At 35.8% G+C, this 20757-nt stretch overlaps 1 protein-coding gene and 1 long non-coding RNA gene across 4 annotated transcripts in view; one reads left to right on the forward strand and one right to left on the reverse strand.

Moving 5' to 3' along the window:
- The window catches only part of LRRC4C (leucine rich repeat containing 4C), a 94126-nt gene extending 89184 nt beyond the window's left edge, over positions 1-4942 (forward strand). Inside the window, exon 2 of the mRNA XM_053980930.1 lies at positions 2296-4942. Coding sequence (XP_053836905.1) covers positions 2338-4254 — 1917 coding nt within the window. The 5' untranslated portion in view covers positions 2296-2337 and the 3' untranslated portion in view covers positions 4255-4942. The remainder of the gene's footprint in view (positions 1-2295) is intronic.
- On the reverse strand, positions 358-3115 carry LOC128809169 (uncharacterized). 3 transcript variants are annotated; one of them, XR_008437638.1, is made up of 3 exons: positions 3028-3115; positions 556-673; positions 358-476 (listed from the first exon to the last, which is right to left on the reverse strand). It is a non-coding gene; the product is annotated as an uncharacterized LOC128809169 (long non-coding RNA). The 3 variants fall into 3 exon arrangements; XR_008437639.1 differs by lacking the exon at positions 3028-3115 and adding an exon at positions 2899-2986; XR_008437640.1 differs by lacking the exon at positions 3028-3115 and adding an exon at positions 2549-2628.
- Positions 4943-20757: the final 15815 nt, after the last annotated feature.

A 20757-nucleotide genomic window follows, 5' to 3' on the forward strand; every position in this document is an offset into this window, starting at 1 on the left:
TTATTACTTGTTAATGGAATTCATTATTCAATCCAAGTCCTTAGGGTATAAGTTTTAGAAGAATTTTGAAAATGAGAAAGTAAAAACAAATTACTGCACAAAAAAAAAAAAAAAAAAAAAAAAAAAAAAAAAAAAAAAAAAATTAAAATTTGTGACAAAAATGTGAATACAATCACATTAACTATCACAGATGATGGTTAATTAGTATTCAGCAGCAAAATTCATGTATCACAAGTCTTAACTAAGAACTCTAAAGTTGATATTAGGCTCTGATACAATTCTTTTGACCTGTGAAAAACAACAGATTTTTCTTCATAACTGTGTAAGAAAGATGGGAACTATGGCCTTTTCACCTGCCTTTTGAATGTAGTTTTACTGCAGTTGGACTTTTGCAAGCGAACTTGAATTATAGTGGTTAGAGTGTTTCTCCATACATCCTGTTCAGCACCTCTGAAGCGATAAGTGACCTTGTGAGTCTGCAGTGAAAAGGAAGGTGTGTAGAGCAGTGACCCTTCATGCAGTCTAGTACATTAACCTAAACCTACATAAACCTACATGAAGCTGATGTTCAGGAGTGCAGGTGTTGGCAGAGGGAAGTGATAGAGGGGTGGGAGCAGTAACATCTAACACTACAGCCACAGGTTTCTCCAGAGCCATGGGACAGAAGTGTAAGCTGCAGAGAGAGAAGTTTAGTGACTAGCTCAAGGTTGCAAAGCACATTAGTTTCATGAATCTTTCATAACAAGAATGATGTTTTATAAATAGCACATATAGAGAGATCAAACATACAGATACAGTCCAGACTTTCTAGTTCCTTTCACAGGTTTTTAACCATTATATTGGCTTTCTCTGCAGTAAATTATTAAAAATGAGATGAGAATGCTCGCTAGCTCTGAACCCTTATAACAGGTTTTTTAAAAATGCAGAAATGAATTCTCAAAAACACATTGGCTGAATATATAATTAGAAAAAAAATGTTTCATTAAATGAATTTATGTGAGATGAAAGTTAATATATTTTCCTGGTTTGGTGGGTTTTTTTGGTTGTTTTTTTTTGTTTTGTTTTGTTTGTTTTTTTTTTTGTTGGTTTTTTTTTTTTTGTTTTTTTGGTTTTTGGTTTTTTTTTGGTTTTTTTTTTTTTTTTTTTTTTTAAGAAAGGTCTTTATTTTTTACAAAAAATGAATCAATTTGGAGCCTGGAGTAGAAAACTGTTGCCTTATGGTATTTTGTTTTACTGAATATATATGTACTATCCATTTGGGTGCTCTGGGTTATAAATATGCTTTAAGCTTGCTGTGATTTCTAAGACTTCACTTTTGGCCGATTTATAAGAAATTTCATTAATCTCAGCAACAGAGGAATCTTGAACTGAGCAGCAGATTGAAAATGAACCAAAAGCTGGGGACTATAAAAACTGCCACACATGAATCAGTACTGAAGTTCTTAAAATGATCATTTGTAGTGTGAAGGTCTTTTTTCCCTTTGCAGTAAGAATTTTTTGAGAGTTTTTTCAAAGTGTCAATGAAACTGTCAACCCTGCAGCTACAGGGATGTTTTTCAGCATTTAAATAAATGGCTATTCTCATTTCTGTGTTCGGTACACATTTGCTAATGAGTGTTTCTCTGCTGCTGGTGCCAAACAAAAGAATTGAAGAGGACATATCCATTAAATTGGATGATGCTCAGTATGTGTCTTTATTCTAATTTTTTTTTTTTAATTCTCATAGGCAAGATCTTGCCCTGTCATCTGCATGACACTCAGTTTTAGAGACTTCTAGTTAAACTCTGATTCAGGAATCGTGTTTGTATAGACAAAGATTTTTACCCATACCAGGCAGGAGTGTCCATTTGTTTTGATATTATCTGTTGTCTTGTCTTGTAATGTGTAAAAAAGGTTAACACCTTGAATACTCTGATGATTCCTATCTTAGTAGATTCCTATGCTACTAACTTTTGCCTTTTGAGATCTTGTCCTTTCTTTCAACTCTCCCCTGAGTTACATTTCTCTTAGGTATTCATTGTGACTGAACTTCTTATCTGCCATCCACCTACATACATTGTAGATTGGAATGTGCAGGAGAACTATTGTATGGCTATTTCTTATCTCATTGCCAGTTGCAGCTGATATACATATCTGTACAGAAAAAAAATATTAGAAATTTTATTCCTGTTCTCATTATCGGATTTCAAGAAATTGGTAGAGTTGACTGAAAGGACTTGAGAAGCCTTTGTTAAGAGAACACAATTATTTGAGACTAATTTAATGTTCTCCTTCTCCTTTCTTCCTTTCTTTCAGACGATTCAAACTCCAGAAGGACCAACACCAAATAAATTATGAATGTTGAACAAGATGACCTTACATCCACAGCAGATAATGATAGGTCCTAGGTTTAACAGGGCCCTATTTGACCCCCTGCTTGTGGTGCTGTTGGCTCTTCAGCTTCTTGTGGTGGCTGGTCTAGTGAGGGCTCAAACTTGCCCTTCTGTCTGCTCCTGCAGTAACCAGTTCAGTAAAGTGATTTGTGTACGGAAAAATCTTAGAGACGTACCAGACGGCATCTCCACCAACACCCGGCTACTCAATCTCCATGAGAACCAGATTCAAATCATTAAAGTTAATAGCTTCAAGCATCTGAGGCACCTAGAAATCCTGCAGCTCAGCAGGAATCACATCAGAACAATTGAAATAGGGGCTTTCAATGGTCTGGCCAATCTCAACACTTTGGAACTCTTTGACAATCGTCTGACCACTATCCCAAATGGGGCTTTTGTATACCTATCAAAACTGAAGGAACTGTGGTTGAGAAACAACCCCATTGAGAGCATCCCTTCTTATGCTTTTAACAGAATCCCTTCTCTCCGGAGGTTGGATTTGGGGGAATTGAAAAGGCTTTCATACATCTCAGAAGGTGCCTTTGAAGGTCTGTCCAACTTGAGGTATTTGAACCTTGCCATGTGCAATCTTCGAGAGATTCCTAACCTTACTCCGCTTGTAAAACTGGATGAGCTAGATCTTTCTGGGAATCACCTGACTGCCATCCGGCCAGGTTCTTTCCAAGGGTTAATGCATCTTCAGAAATTGTGGATGATACAGTCCCAGATTCAAGTGATAGAAAGGAATGCTTTTGATAACCTTCAGTCACTTGTAGAGATCAACCTGGCACACAACAATCTAACACTACTGCCTCATGACCTGTTCACACCGCTCCGCCTAGAAAGGATCCACTTGCATCACAATCCTTGGAACTGCAACTGTGATATCCTTTGGCTCAGCTGGTGGATTAAAGACAAGGCACCCTCCAACACTGCATGCTGTGCCCGTTGCCACACGCCCCCCAGTTTAAAAGGAAGGTACATTGGTGAGCTGGACCTGAATTACTTCACATGTTATGCTCCAGTCATAGTGGAGCCACCAGCAGACCTCAACGTCACAGAAGGCATGGCTGCAGAGATGAAATGCCGGGCATCGACCTCCCTGACCTCCGTATCTTGGATTACTCCAAATGGATCTGTAATGACGCATGGGGCATACAGAGTTCGGATTGCTGTGCTCAGTGATGGCACATTAAATTTTACCAAGGTAACTGTGCAAGACACGGGTTTGTACACATGCATGGTGAGTAACTCTGTTGGGAATACCACGGCTTCTGCCACGCTGAATGTGACTGCCCTGGATAACCCTGGTTACACGTACTTTTCAACTGTCACGGTAGAGACTGTGGAACCTTCTCAGGATGAGGCACAGACCACAGAGCAGGTTGGGCCCACACCAGTTACCAACTGGGAAACCATTAACATGACAACCTCACTCACTCCACAGAGCACAAGATCAACAGAAAAAACATTCACCATTCCTGTGACGGATGCAAACAATGGGATCCCAGGAATAGATGAGGTTATGAAGACTACCAAAATCATAATTGGTTGTTTTGTGGCTATCACTCTCATGGCTGCTGTGATGCTGGTAATTTTCTACAAAATGAGGAAACAGCATCACCGGCAGAACCATCATGCTCCAACACGGACTGTAGAGATCATTAATGTGGATGATGAGCTTACAGGTGACACACCCATAGAGAGTCATTTGCCCATGCCAGCAATAGAGCATGAGCACTTAAATCACTATAACTCTTATAAATCTCCTTTCAACCACACAACAACAATTAACACAATAAATTCAATACACAGTTCAGTGCATGAACCGTTATTGATCCGAATGAACTCGAAAGACAATGTTCAAGAGACTCAAATCTAAGACATTTATGACATTAAGGGGTGGGCTGGGGGGACAACAAAAGATGGTTTATAAAACAAATGACACAAATGACTGGGCTAAATCTACTATTTCAAAAGTGTCTTTACAAAGAAAAAGAAATTTATTTATTAAAAATTCTATTGTGATCTAAAGCAGACAAAATTATGTGTATTCCTCAGAACCTGTTTTTGCTGCAGTTATTTACCCTCCTCGTTCCCGTTTTCTGCCCAACCTACCCTGACTCCCATTTGCCATATTTTTCATAGGAGATCTTGATTCCCTAAAAGAACTGATCTAGGAAATTTTGTAAGAATTCTGTTACACTTTGGGAATTTTTATGGTGAATTCTAGTGGTGAGATTCAGTCTATTTTGTCACTTTCTCTTTTTTCTTTTGTTTTCTCATGCCCTTTTTGAAATTATTCAACAGAGAATGGAGTAATAACAGTACCTTTGCAAGTGAGAAAAACAAGTAAACCTTTTTTTCCTCCATGTAATGATTTGCTCTGTATTTACCAAAAGCACCATTCTGTGAAAAAAATGGAAAAAAAAGTAAAAAAAATCAAACCAAAAATTAATTTACTTGTGAAAGCCTATAAAACCCATGATCTTTTAAGCAATTCTAGAACCAGAATTTGTAGTTCAAACACTAAACTAAGATTATAAATAAAATACTGGTTTTTTTCTGTACTTGGATATAGCTCATTCTTAGTGTGGCTTTAAACAACAAAAGTTTGTTAAAATTCTTATGATAATCTGCTCCGATGGTCCAAAACACAATCACCTAAAAGACAATAATTAAACCATTTTGGATCATTACTGAAGGATATCACAGTTTTCATTTTAGTTTATGAAAACAACATACTGGCAAACAAGGGTGTTTGATTTCTAATGCAAGACTGAGATGGTTCCTTCTAATGGAGTTTGCAATTATCTCTATTATGTCACAATATGCTTTTCACAATGCCAGAAAAGTTTTGCAAGGAACTTCAGTTGTCTCTGAATTTATTAGACAAAGCTGAATTTTTTTTTTCTGTTTTTTATTATTTATAACTGTCAATGAGAAAATTCATCTTTATATCAAAGCTAGTGGTTTCCAGTTCAGTTGTTCTGGGACTTCTAGGCACAAATATGAAAGAAGCTTAGCCATTATAATACCTGTAATAAGAGCTGTATCCCTATGTGCAAAATCAAATCAACATGCTGTTCATGGAGTAAATCAAAAGAAGAAATCTGATGATGATTTAGGTTTAAAGAAGAGAAAGAACAAAGTCAGACAAATCAGAGGATATTTTAAGTTACTGTAATTTACATGACAATTAGACTCCCTGTAGAGTACCCAGTTCCCATTAAATTAGACTCATGTACCAATGGGAAATGCACACCCTTTGCCTTTCTGTTTATCTACATTCTCTAGATTTAGCTTATTGGTATAGGACTGGTGTATACTGTGCTTGCCGAAAGCTAAAAGGAAGGTTTTTCATAAGAAAACCCACTTCAAGATATTGTGTTTTTCCAAGCAAAAGTTCTTCCAAACTAAACTTTATGCATTAGCAGCTGAACAGAAGCATTTTAAGATTATTCAAATTAGGAAAAAAAAGGAATCTCATATATATTTCTGAATGTCTTTTCACCTGTTTTCTTTCTTAACCACCCTTACTGAGGGTTTATGGGGCCTTGTGCCAGGTTAATAAAATTCTTAGCAAAATCTGTTTGGATCTTTCTAGTATGGAGCAGCATGCAGGATGAAGACCCCACTGAAAAATATACTTATATTCTGTAAGTTTAAGATGGAATTCTGATAGGTTGAGGAGGTAAACATCTCCTGTTGGATGCACAGTTCTCAAGGTTGCAAGTGAATGTTGTAGTACAAAGGCTGATTTAAAGAGGACACAGTGAAGATAGGTGACAATGAATCACACCTTGCAAGGAGTCTGATAATTATAATACCGAATGAAACCCAAAGTTCTAAAACAATCTCTAAGAAACATTTGGCAAGGCATTATCCTTTGATGTGCTACATGAAAAATAATATCTACTCAAAGGGAATTTTAATAGAGGGCAAAGATGGACCTGAATGTAAAATATTGCAGCTGTGATTCTTAGGTTTGCCTGTTTCTTCAAAGTGCAATTGAGTATTTCATTGGTGATTTCTTTTAAGCGTTGTGATAGATTGTGTACAAAACTACTCCAGTTACACATTCCTATGTGTTCTTTGCCCACCTGGCTAGGAACAGTCTGTCCAATACTAATCTGAAAATTAAAAAAAATTCCATTCAGGAAACCTAAATCTGGACTATTTAAATCTGTAATTAATGGGTTTATGTTAACAAATTATGGCTGCTCTAACCAGTATTTGTGAAAGCAGTTATGGTCAACATGCTTTTATAAACACATAGTATTTTACTAACTCCTAAAGTAGCTTAGTAGGAGGCCTATAAGAAATCAGGTATAGTTATTGTCAAATACAATACTGGATCAGTGACAATCTTTGATCCTTTTTGCAGTAATACAAAATGCTATCACTGACTATTTTAAGCAATATATTCATTCTTACTGAGTGTTAATCCTGTTTTATTGGCTAATCAAAAAACTAGATATTCCTGCTTGCTCATAATAAGTATAAAGGGAAAGCATTGGGGCGGGTTTGGTTGGGTAAGTATATATCTGTTACGTGTCAGTCATATTTGTTATGATTTTCCCATAATGTTCCCTATCCTTCTTGGAGCCACAGATATTATTTCTGATTCCTTCCTACTTCTACAAAACACTCAGTACTTTTGCAGGTGAATTTAATAGGTGAGTTAGAAAAGATCAGTTTAAATTATGAACTGAGTTCTGTAATAAGGTGAAGGGGGTGCTGTGCTCTCTTGTTCTGATGCTCAAATCAGAACAACAGTGCCTGTTGTTACTGCTCCAGAGACCACAATGTTAAGAAAGAAGCCTCTATCTCCTGTATGACAGAGCATAACTGACAGAAAATTTTAGTGACATTTCTCTTGCAGGTGACCACATTGTGTGTGATGTAAAGCAATTGTGCAAAAATGTTGTGTTCTTGATCACGATCTGTCTCTTTCTAGTACGCTCATAAGAAATGATGAATTGTTCTTCAGTTCATTTGATGGAGTTTGAAGATGTTTATCTGCTGTCCTGTACAAACAGAAATTGCAAAGCATTTTCTTTCTGGAATTTTCATCAAGTCTTGCAAATCTTGTCATATGCAGAAATAACACGTGTAAAAGCAAACCACGTCAGTTCCATTCAATTCATCATAGAAGATGGACATTTTATTTTCCTTCCAAAAGGGCTAAATGTATGAAAAATAATAGATTAATTGTATTTTTTGCTAAAATATTCTAACACATTAAAAATTATGTTTAATCGTTTCAAGATTCCCTGTCCCCACTGACACAGGTCGATCACAGAATTAGAGAAAAGACAAGTGAATTAATATTGTACTTTGTTATACCAGCTTCATAGTCTTATGAAAATGTTTCATAACAGCTGTTACGAGTTTTTATGTGTCAGGTATGGCCTGACACAAGTCTAGTCTTTTCAATGAGGGGCATGGAAAATCTCTTCAACTTTTTCACCCCTCTCTAAAGGTTATATCCCATTTTTACATGACCTAAATACATAATTTTTGAAATTCTCACTGTTTTTTTTTAAGTCCAGGAGGTGAAGGTTGAAGGAATATTAGGAGCTACCTTGCAATTTCATACCAAAAGAAACAAATGAAGAAATAATTTATCCTTATCTTCTAGATGTAACAAAAACAGTTAGGCTTTAGTGCCTGGGTTTCTGTTTTTCTTAGCAGAACAACTTAATTTATCTTTTTCTCATTTGTGCAGGTGTTGCCAAGAAAAATCTCAGTTCTAAAATTTGATCTGCAGTTAGTCCAAAGGTGGTGGTGAACATTTTATTACAGAGATGTTATTATATATTAGTATTATAAAAAACTAACACATGGAGCCACCACTATTGACGTAGCAGAGGTTCAGCAGCAGGGAATGGGTTTGGGGAAATTCTGAGAAACCTACCAGGTAAATCTGCGATTCCTGTTTGCCTGCAACCTCAGTTATGGTGGTGCCCTGTGGAGCACTATGGTTGTGTCTAGTTTGTGGATGGAAGAGTACAGCAGGGCAGAAGAGATTTCGGTTGGGAATAACTTCATTGACTGCTCCCCACTTAAGAGCACAGATGCAGCAGTAATCACCATAACAGCTAATAGGTCAGGTTCAGACATGCAGTGTATTATTAGAAATGAGGAATTTTTTTTTTTTTTGTTTACCACATTTAATCACAAGTTGGTTCTAAGGCTTAATGCACACTAAACAATGGAAAACTTGAAGAATAAAAAAAAGTCATGGATTTACAATGTAAGTTTTACGCAAATGGCAAAATCATGCTTTGAAAAAATATGATTATTGGTTTGATTGATTCTAGGATCGATTTTTCAGTATTAACTCTATTAAGACAGTCTCAAGCTGTGTCAAGGGAAATATAGGTTGTATATTAGGAAGAAGTTTTTTTACAGAAAGAGTGATTAAGTTCTGGAATGGTCTGCCCAGGGAGGTGACGGAGTCAGGAAGGTGATAGAGTCACCATCCCTGGATGTGTTTAAGAAAAGACTGGATGTGGCACTGAGTGCCATGGCTTAGTTGAGGTGTTAGGGCATGGGTTGGACTCAATGACCTCCATCCAAACTCTCTTCCTACGTAGTTATTGTGTGAATTCTGTGAAGACAAATGAGATCTGTACTTTAATAGTTACATGCCATTTATTTAAATAAGAATAAACCATGATTTTGTTAGGTGAGAAATGTGTAAGGAAATATTTAGTTTAATTTGTCTTGGTTTTACTCCTTGCTCTCATGTTTATAGCATACACACAGATTGTCTGGTAATCAGAGTGCTCTCCAAAGGGCCAAATCAGTGAATTCTGACTGACTTTCATAAGAGACAAATCTTTTGTATAGTGTAAATCCAGTGAGGTATGAAAGTTTGGAATGAGGGAGAGACCCTGAATTGATGACATCATCAGATGATTTTATGGTCATCTTTTGTAAAATAAGAAAGAAAAAAATAGTTTGTCATTTTTGAGAACTAAAAAATACTTTGTTAAGATGGAAATTCTTAGCAGAAAAAAAAACCCCTACAAGCCAGAATAAATTAGAATATTATTGGATTGGAAAGGAACAGTAAGATGTAATGTTTAAAGCAAGAAATGGGAATTATATATCCCAGATAATCTTTACACATTTTCTAACAGCACAATTTGTGAACTCAACAATTAGTTACTTTTTTGTGTATCATGCAGCTTCTGCAAGGATTCTAACTGCTTTATCCATACTTTACTGGGGTTTTTTTGCATTTTGCAGTACATATATGATAAAATCTGGACTTTCAGCTTTGCAAAAACTTCTCACTTAGAGTATGAAAGGAAATTCTCTTAAATTATCCAAACTCCACTTATTGGAGGTGCATGTCTGGTACTCTTTGGGGCTTTTTTCAATCTACTTGAAATGGCTTGTGCAGTGAGAGATTCCTTCATTTCTTCGATTCTTTGCTATTATAACAATATATGATTAATATCCTAGTTTGGATAAGTTTTTGCATGGATTATATTTTATCAAATAATTATTATTAATTATTTTATCAAATTTAAAATATAAACTGCAATTTTATTTTATTTTAGTAAAACATTTTGAACTCTAATGACTTGAAAAAATACTGTGGTTCCTTTCACAGTAGCTCAGTTAAATGCAACTAAATTAAAAAAAAGAATTAAAATTAAGAAAGAGGAACTATCTTACTATCTTGGAATGCTTTGCATGCAGATGGGTCTGTATATGTGTATTATTTAAAAAAATATTCTACAAGTGAGTTTAAAGGAATAAAGGAAGAAATGTATAAAAAAGAAAATAAGGGAGAATAAATGAGCCAAGAGAGAATCTAGTGAAACAGAACTGGAGTTAGTGAACCACAGAATTAATCCAACCCCTATAACTAATTTAATTCCATAAGATGTAATTCCATTTGATTCAATTCACTCATTTAATTCCTCAAAAGAACAGTTAGTTGTCTAAAAAAGGAGGTGGAAAGATGAGTTCTGTTTTTGGCAGTACCCACATAATATCAAGCAGGTTTTCATTTTGCTTGTCCTCCTGGGCTAGCCATTGCTGTTGAGCTGTTCAATTACCATTTTCTGAAAATGCCTTCCTGAGGCACCCACCAATCCAGCCTGTGTTGGGAGTGAATTCAAATGGTCAGTGAGACAAAGACAGGTCGGTGTTGTGTTCCTAAGCAGGGCTCCTGCAGTACTTGGTGTTTAAGTTCACTAATTCCTATACAACTTATTCCTATCTGATATCGCAAAGTAGTGTCATAAATAATGCATAAGTTTTGAATATTGTATATAAGATTAAGACTGTTGGTCACATGGCATGTGTTAATCAACTATCTTCCAAGCTGAAAGAGTTGGTTTTTTTTTTTTTCCTGTTGGAATATGTGTTTCATTGTGATGAAGAAAGATCCAAATCAAGAATTTGATAAAATTATAAAGACTTAGAAGACTTATCAATGCTGTTGAATATTAAGACTATAAAAGGATTATGAATTGTATAAAACTCCATTTAAGAAAAAAAAAGAGTCAGTAAATAGCAATGCTCTAAGATTCGTAGAAAGCCAAAACCTAAACAAAGTCACCATGACCTTAACAGACTGAATAAAACAGAGGAATTGACAACTTCCATGGCTTTTGCTAAAACTCCCTCAACAGAGATTGTTCTTTTCTCCTACTTTTATTTTTTAAATAAATTCTATTCCTTATATCAGGAGTGTTTCCATCAGGATGGACATGAGTAATTATTACTGGAAATATTGTCCCCTCCTGTTTCTACCTGGAGAAACACTGGCGCTGGATGTTTTTTTTTTTCAACTCCCTGCTGATTTGTGACACTCTTGTGGGGAAGCAATCAATTCTGTGCTGCAAAAAAAGCTTTTGTCCACCTAACACAACAATAACATAATAAAGGGCTGAACCTAGCAATGAGGAATAAAATAAAATGCAGTGGTAATGGGGAGGGAAGTGTCCTGAGAAAATAAACATTACAGGAGGAGAAAAATATATTGAAAAGATGAAGGAATTTGAGGGAGAGTGTGAAGCTATTCTTTCCTTCTCATTTTGTGCATTGTGTTCCTTGGTATAGCTGGATCACAATTGAACCCATTGATGAATTCTTTTTAAATACATCACACTGGAAACTCTTTTAGGGATTATTTTAAAAATAATAAAAGAAACATTCCTTAGACTCATGTGAGTCAAAAAAGTCACAGGGAAGTATTTAAATTGTTATGAGGTACTACCAAGATGCTTAAAGATTACTGTAGCAAGAGATTTAAATTGGAATTCGGAAAAATAAAATACTTTACAAGTAGAAAATAATTTCCCAAAAGAAAAAGTAGAAATTTGCATTATAGGAGAACCCAATTGGCAATTTCTGCATGTACATATAATTTTAGCATTAACTTCTTTTGATTTTAAAATTGGATTTATAAAAATCAACCTGAAAGAAGCACTGGGATGCATGGAATGGACAAAGATGGCAGTAGTGAAATAGTTCATTTAGTAGAACTTCCCATTTTTATCCTTTGAAGTTATTTTTAGTAATACAATATTTTTCATTAGGAACCAAGAAAGAGCTTACATTTTTTCCCCTTTATCTTCTCAAATGGGGATAACATTTTAGGCCATCTAATAAAACTGGTATTAGAATATTGGGAAAAAAAAGGGAGAGATGCCTTGTGAAACACGTGGTAATTTTGTAGCATGCTTTTGCTTTGTTTTATTTTAAGTTGCATTTCTTTGCCTTTACAAAATAATAGAAGGAAATTATAAAATAGAAAAATTGTCTCTGTGATGAAATTTTGGAAGGCACAAGATATCTTTATTATTTTCATGCAAGATTTATATCTCCCTACTTAATTTCATTTCTTAATAGTCCATTCTTAATTTCATTCTAGTTTGCTGGCATAAAAGGGTAGGAAGCCCAAATAAGTCTTTCTTATAAGTGTTTTCATGATTCTTTATTCATGATTCTGTATTCATATTCATGAATATGCTGTTTTCTTTCACTAATCAAATTAAATATTAAATGGATTTTATTATGTTTCAGATTAGAAGCCTTTTTCCTTTGTCTCTATTTACAGCTTCAATTTTTTTTCTGTACCTTCAGTTTTCATTCAGCATATTTTTTAATTAAAAAGCTGAGTCTTTTTAATTGTGTATTTTCTCCTTGATGCAGGGTTGTAGGATGCTGTGTTTCATCCCAAACTTCCTGGTAGTATCTGGTCTCATTCAGTACCCTCATAGCATTTTTTGGTTGTACCATTCTCTGTCTCTAATTGAGAGTCAGTCTCTATGGAGTTCAGGAATTTTTCATCCTCACAAACTCTAAGTGTCGATAGTAAATAGAAGTGCAGAACAATATGACTGCCCAGCACTTGTTTTGAGGCTTAGCAGCACAACATGGTAAATTCAAACTTTCCAGCTTTCTGTGGCAGTTGTGGTTTGGCTGCAGGATGTCATTAGAACAGCCTGCATGGAGTGAAGTAATTAATATCTTAACAAAGGAAGATGTTACCTCTGAAGAGGAGAAGAATTATACTCTGTCTCCTCTAAAGTGTGTTTTACAATCCAAGTGAAAAAAAAAAAAAAAAAGAAAAAAGTTGTTTGGGCTTTGTTTTGAAGTTTCTTTTTTTTTTCTTTTTTTTAGCTGTTTTTTTTTATTTAAAAATTCAGAAATCTATTGGAAGTTTAGATTGCTGTGACCATATTGCATGCATGGTTGATGGAGGTGCCACCAGACTGTCATTTAGTTGATATCACTGAAGAATTGGATCAGCATACTTCTAAATGGATTTTCCTTCTGCTGATCACAGATACTTATAGGTCTTTTTTGAAATGCCTTTTAAGTACTGATAGCACAGCTATGGAAGCACATTGCTAGGAGTGATGCCAAAATTTTACAGTTGTGCAAATTCATCACATCTAATCCACTGGTAGTAGTCTGTTGCTTTACCTTAAAGTTGTGATCTGACATGTGTTGCTATATTGGTTCAGTAGGGGAAATGATTTTGTTCTTTTGAAATGTTAATTAAGTCCTAGGAGAATTATGGGCCGAGACCAAGTCTTTCACATTGCTTTGCTGTGACAGTGTTGCACCTTTGATTTTAAGGGTATACCAGAAGCACATGAGAAGTGTTCATCTCTTCCAAGTCTTCTGGGACAGATGCAGTTCTCTGACTGGGCATTTACTCTAAGATATAAACTCTATCAGACACATACCAGACATATTGCAAATAGACCACAGGATATTCATCATGGGGTAATAAGTATTGATACCTCTTGCTTCTGAGTTTGGCTTTGGGTTAAGTTTCTATATCTTCATTTAAGTTTCCATCAAGTGCTCTATCTTAGTGCAGTTGCAAAGTGTTTGATAGCTGACAGCCTGTCTTTGCTGGGTAAGTTATGCAGAATTAAAAGGGGCATCACTATATGTCTGTTGTTCAGATACATGTTGTTCTCTCTCCATCCCCTATGGAAACTTCCAAATAATCTTGTTTCTCTGCAATCCTAATTGACACAATTAATTCTTTTTATTCAATTTCATTTCTCAGGGTGTTTCCAAGGAATGGCACAAGTAATGGCAAGAAGAAAGAAGTTGGTGGTTTTACTTCCAGAACATATGTTCATCCAGATAATCAGAGAATCACAGAATGGATTGGAAGGGAGCTTATAGATCATCTAGGCCTATAGATCATCTAGTTCCATAGGCAGGGGCAATGTTTGAGTAAAGTGCCCACGTAAATAGTACTACAAGAAAAAGATCAGTCAAGACACAAACGATTAGAAACAAATATAAATTCATGCTTTCCTCTATTGTAGGCACACACATAAGTATACACACACGAACCCACTCTTTTTATGCTTTTCATCAGGTCTACTCTGGAAAGCAATGCAGATGCAGAGGAGATGCAGTGCATCTGCATCTGCACCCAAAGTGCACTTCTCTTTGGGTGGTTAGGCTGTCCACTGGCATCTGTGGCAGAGGAGGAAAATGAGGAGGAAAGAGGTTTTCACCAAAGATAAAAGTTCTGGTGTGGACAGAGTACCCCTATACCTGAGGTAAGAGCTGACCCCATGCATACAGTGCAGTGAGTCTGGAGGATCTACTCTAGTACAGGACAATATGGTTCCTTATGTATGAACAGTGGGAAAGAGTACGCAAGTTCATGTACCTGAAAGTGGGAGAAAGTGAATATCTCTTTCTGTAGTAATTCTAGTTTTGCCATTGGTCTTTGTAATCAATATGTAAAAACTCTTCATTTCACTTTTTGTAGCAATTTCCCCATTTGTGAAATGTGTTGGGAAACACAGAAAGGAAAAGCAGTGTGAATGTTGGGTCATTACTGCTGTTGCTCTCTTTGCTAGGGTGGGGCTATTTTTCTTTTCTTTTGTGTTTCTCAAGCATTAAATGCTCCTCTCTGAGAATTTCAAGTGGAAGGGTCAATGAGTCACTGCCTCCAAGTAAAACTAATACAGGATTTTATGATATTTAAAGGATATGGCATCTGTGCCTATTGTGCACCTGTGACATCATTGCCAAAGGCATTGACAGTACAGTCATATGGAGTGAGATGTGAGCAAATAGTGGAACACTCTTGTTTCTCTTGCAGCTTTCTCAAACATTAGCTTTGAGAGAAAAGACAAGGCCATCAGCGATTCCATCCTCTAAGAAGAAAGTGAAGGGATGCAGGAAAGGTGCAGGCACACATGCATGAAACAATCAGAACAGACTCAGAGATGGGGAGAAGTATTTGGGAAAAGTTGTAGGAAATATCTTCTCTATTCCTCAGAAAAAGGCTTCTCTTGAATAAGTAAGCTTTTGCAGATTGTTTTTTGCCCTTTAAGGAAATATACAGGCTTATCTATTTCAATCTTATCTTAAATATGGACTATGAAGTGTTCCCTCTTCAAGAAAATTATTAGACTAAAGGGCAGAAAGCCTTTATTATTAACACATTAAACTAGAACTTAACTCTGTATTGTAAACAGAGTGGATATTCATGCTGATAGGGGTCAGGAGGAATTGCTGTCATTCGCTGCTTCGCTACATCTTTCCATGGGAGCCTTTCAGGCAGGTTACAAATACTTGTTCACAATTTCCCTCCTCCTCAGCTGTTAGAGGGAAACTGCAATAAACTCTGGGTTGTTTCCTCCTAATGTGAAGTGAGTGCAGTGAACACCTGGGGCATGGGGGTTCCTCTGCCGGGGCTTTTCCCCAGGACATATTTGGGCACATTTGGCAGATTGTGGATGGGGGGAGAAACAAACCTGCTGAGGCCCTGCAGGGATGTTGAGCTGAGCTGGGCCTTTCTGTGATAGAAAACCAGATTTGCTAGGAACTCACAGGTGTCACAGAGTTTGCAGCTAGCAGTGAGTGAGTTGAGTGAAGGGCACAGTGAGCAAGGGGAGGGAAATTATTTTGTAAATAATTCTAGTATCAGTTCTGTTTCCTGTTATCTGTTTAGACAACAAATTATTTTAGTATATACAAAAATATTTAAAAGTCTCTTACTTTTGTATTTTAAATAATTTTGCAAGATCTTTGGGCTCAGTAGGGGCTCAGAGCAAAGCTAAAAATAAACTGTTTTCTTTTTGTCCAAGTAGAATGGCTAAGTGTAAAAAAGCAGTATAGACGCTGAAGAGAATGAGTGATTATGAAAGTTGTTTGTATTTAAAATATTTTTAAAATCTTAGCTTGATAGTAAATTATCAGCAGTAGAGTCACTGAGTAAATCTTGCATGACCAGCACAATTTAAACACTTTAAATGTCTTTCTTTACATGATGAGTAATCTTCTCTCATTGCTACTACCAGCAAATTGTTCTAATATCAAGGAGATATAATGAGGCAAACTTATATATGACAACAATAAAATGATTTCTTTTCTCTGACCAGCACATGATAAAAATCTGACATGGATATGAGGGGGAAATTTGACTTATTGTCTTCTAATATTGTTCATTTCCAGGAGCAGGGGAAAAGAAAGTTATATTCTGTAGCTCTTTATTTCACAAACAAAAAGTCCAAAGAAAATCTAACCCAGAGAAAAATTTGGGGGACAGTGATGTATTCCAAAGTGCCACAAATTTTCCTGGCTCTAAAATCGTTTTCCCAAGGGAAAGTATAAAAGTTTCTGGACAATGTCATTGAAGAAAAATAATTTTGAAACAGATGACAAGTCACTAACAAAGTATTTGCTTCAGTGTTTCAGTTCTTCATTTAGGAAAAATGGGTTGAATGGTTAAAAATATTTTTTTGTCATCATGAATGATTGTCCAGAAGAATAACATATCAACAAATATGGTTTTGTTGTTGTCATTGTCTATGTGAGTTAAGAAAGAAATATCAATGACAAATGTGGGTAAGAATATAATTTACTTTTGCTGTGTTTCTTTTTTGAGGTAAATGAAAAATTTAATGTGATTTTACAAAATATCAGAGAGGACTTATTTTCATTATAGTTGTGGTTTTCTGGGGATTTTGCTGACTTAAGAGCATTCAGATGTATTTTTTTTTTAATTAAAAAAACCTTTTAATGAAAAATTGTCCATGAAGTAGACTGAGCAGTTGTCGGTTGTGTGTGGTTACTGAACTGTGAGAAAAGGGAACTTCATTACAACTATAAAATATGAGGAGAAAGCCTTATCTTGGAGGAAGCCAGGGAGAATAGGTTGTAGAAGGGTTTGAGGACAAGTTGTGCAGCTGGTCTGATGCAAAGGAGAGAGCTGTCAGGGCTGCAGGCTGTAGGCTACTGGGATAGATGATCTCATGAAGCACCAGTCTGATGTAATCACTGTTCATGTTGCTTTGCTACTCAGTGCTGGACAGTGAATTTGTACTTTAATAGAGTCACAGTTTGAGTTTCATTATATGTAGCAATACCAAAGCTGTTCAGTGAATGTCTGAGATCCTGCTTTTTTTTCCCTTTCCTTGGTGGTTGCCCAGTCCTGTGATGCTGGGTCACATCGGTTTTGCCTTCAAATGAAGCTGTGCATATCCTGAGGCGTAAATGGTGCTGGGGGGAATGCTGAGAGGGCAGATCCTGTGGCTAAGGGAAAGACACAAACAGCAAGTCCTGGAATGGAATGGGATGCACATCTTAGAAATCTAGAAAATGTCTCTCGACAGAGAAAAAGCCTGCAGGAAATCAGATTTGATGGTCAAAAGGAAACTAGTAAAGGAGAAGGAGGAGATCTGTCCCTTCCTCCTTTGTCTTATGGGTTTTGTGTTCTAAAACACACAGTAGAATTTTACTACCTGATATGATATTGATACTTCATTTAAAAGAGTCCGAATCAAAATGTTATCATCTCTTAACTGCTGTCTCTAGCTTAAACTCTTCAAGAGGACTAAGTGAAGTCTTAACCAAAGAACCTCAAATACTTGGTAGATGAAGTTGTGCATTCTAACTTGGTAACTAGTGCATGTGACATCAGTCAATTTCATTTGAATTCAGTGCCTCAGGACTGGCTGTGAAGGCTGTATAAATAAATTTTATGCTATCAAGAACATGCTCCTTTTACTGTAACTATCATCTGTCGTCCACCCTTCTCCAACAACTTTCTTGTCTATAGGATTTATTAACTTCTTTGCATAGCTTTCACAGTATCATAATAAATTAACAAAATGTCCACAGCTCAAAGTCCTAGATTAAAAACAAAACAAAAAGAAAACCTAACCCAAAGTACCCCAAACCTCTGTGTGTATATGTGAAAAGCAGACAGAAAACTGTGTGTGTGTGAGAGAAGCAAAGCACTGGAGTTTAAGGAATTTCTGATGTCGCTATATCCAGAGAGCAGACAAGATGTTTGCAAAAACAATAAATGCTCTATACCTTCCCCCCATGCCCCCAGCTAATATTTATTTTGTGAAGGGATTTTCCCTTAAAAAGCACAACATACTCAGGGTTATGTAGCCAGGCCTTTTGAAATCAGAATCTGGCTGCTCAGGCAACCATGACCACATTTTAAATTGCTTGATTATTTGTCTATGGGGGATGACCATTTTATTGCCTGAAATAACACAATTATGTTGCATCCCTCAATGCAAAAAGAGTAGATAAAGAAATAGACTGAACTAATTTCGAGTATATTTTGGACAGTAATTATTTGAGGATAGAAGCAGGGATTGTGAGGCAATACCCAAGAGACTGGAAATCTCACTTCTGAATAAACTGTATTTAAAATGTGTTCAAGCTTCTAAGAATATTAACCCTATTTTGTGCTGTAAGCCATGTAGACTAGAAATGATTAAATTGCACCCATTTGCCAATGAATCAAGTCCACTGCAATGTGGAAGAAAGAGCTAACTCACCCATCAGAGAATGTTTGTAACCAAAAAGAATTGAATTGTGCTGCAAAGAGACATTTTCACTTCTCAATGAAATTCTGTAAATTAAATCTGTACCTTTATTTGAATACATAAGAGTGTTATACCTTCTCTTTTATAATGGCTGTTTAATGATTTCCAGCAATAAAACCAGGGTGACTTTCAAGTCCAGGTAGCAAGATGCATGCCTTGTATATTGGAACTGGCTCTCCTTCATCTTTCTGAGTTTTCAATTTACTTTTCCTCCCTGTGCTGCAAGTAGTTTGCAATTGAAATTTGAAGGAAAGTAGTGCCAGACCAGGTGTGTGATGAGAGCTGTTCTGAAATTCCACAGGTGCTGTGTAGTTTACAGGAAGGTTACCAGTGGTGAATTTGGCATGGGACTGTTGCCTACAAAGAGTTTAGAATAATTATTCTTTAGGTTACAGTTTGTTCTCTAATAGTTTGATCTGTTAATTATAAAATTAGCAAATAAGGAATTACAGAAGAAAGAGTGGTTCCACCTTTGATCTGCAACAAAGATTCTGATTCCTTAAGTTATTGGTGTTTGAGTGTTCATTGTTTTGTTTTTTTTCCAATGCACCCCACTCTCAAAACCCAGTTTTGCTATATATACATACCAGAATATATATATACACAAGGATATATATGAGAATAGATATATGTATGTATGTATTCTTGTATATTTATATATGCCTTTGTGCATCTTTAGTTTCTTGAAGCTAAAATAGCTTGAAGTGTTTGTGATTAGAGCTGCCCAAATTAGAAAGTCAACTGCAGAGCACAGCTTCAATGTGTACAATATGTACAAATATGATATATTACATAGAAAAACAGCATAATATTGGGAAGTAACAAGGAAATAGAACAGGAAACAGCAGACAAATTGAAAAAAGCCCTACTAGGACTGCTGCATTCAGGTGGTTAATATGGACAGATTGTTAACCTGACCTTGAAGAGGAACTAGGGTAAAAATGAACTCAAGCAAAAATTTTTAAAGGTATGCAATTTTTAAACTCCATTTTCTGCAGTATGAAGTTGTAATATGGGAGAGGGTAGATAGAATTCTGCAGAAGGTGATGAGATCCAACAACATGAAATCATATCAGGTGTCCCACTTCTTCCAAGAAACAAGTAACTAAAACTTGGAGATGCATAAAAGGCACATGGAAGCCAGCAATCTCCAGAGGAGTGAGGTATCTTTTACATAACTGATTAAAACTTGAAAAGTGGGTCTAAAAACATAATTTTTTTGGTTTAACATAAGATTAATAACTTATTAGGAAGTTTGCCTTCATAATGAAGATAAATGATGAGTTGATTTTCATTGCCAATGTAAATTTGCCTTCCACAATACTGGACTTTACAGACTTTTTTCAAAGTGGTTTTTTTCAGTCGTCAGTTTGTGAGCAAAATGATTGATATTAGCGTATTTTAATGAAGAGTACTGCTATGAAGACCACTCACACAGATTTCATTTCTTGTAATATATGTTTATTTGATTTGAGGTTGATGATTGAGCCTCTTTGGGAGAAGGCCGAGTGTATGTACATGTGTGTGAGGAACTCCATTCATAAATGTCTTCAATGAAACCAAAAACAGTCTTATCAACATTATTTTCTCTATTGTGCAGCATGTGAACTGAATAACATTTTTCTTTTAATAAGCCTATAAAGCTTTTGGGGCAAATCTGTAGTCTTTGTCACAAAGTGAACTCAAACTTTTAAGTATAAATGAAAAAAAAAAACCAAAAAAAAATTGGGCTTATTTATTTGTTCTTTTTGAAAGCATACTCTTGGGAGAAAACAAGTACTTTCAAATATCATTATAGAAGCAATGAAATAGATGAAATATTTATATATCTTAATGGCCTGATGAGAGCTGATTCATGCTGAAGGATGTGCCAACCCTTTTGTATATCATAAAGGAAAACATTACACCCCATGTAAAATTCATCCCATGTTGACCCTTTTAAAGCTTATCAGGAATTTTTAGTGGTATGATTGTTTTATTTGTTTTTCATTTTTTCTTTGTTGTCAATGGAAAGC

Source organism: Vidua macroura, chromosome 6, assembly GCF_024509145.1.
Source record: "Vidua macroura isolate BioBank_ID:100142 chromosome 6, ASM2450914v1, whole genome shotgun sequence".
Taxonomy (NCBI): domain Eukaryota; kingdom Metazoa; phylum Chordata; class Aves; order Passeriformes; family Viduidae; genus Vidua; species Vidua macroura.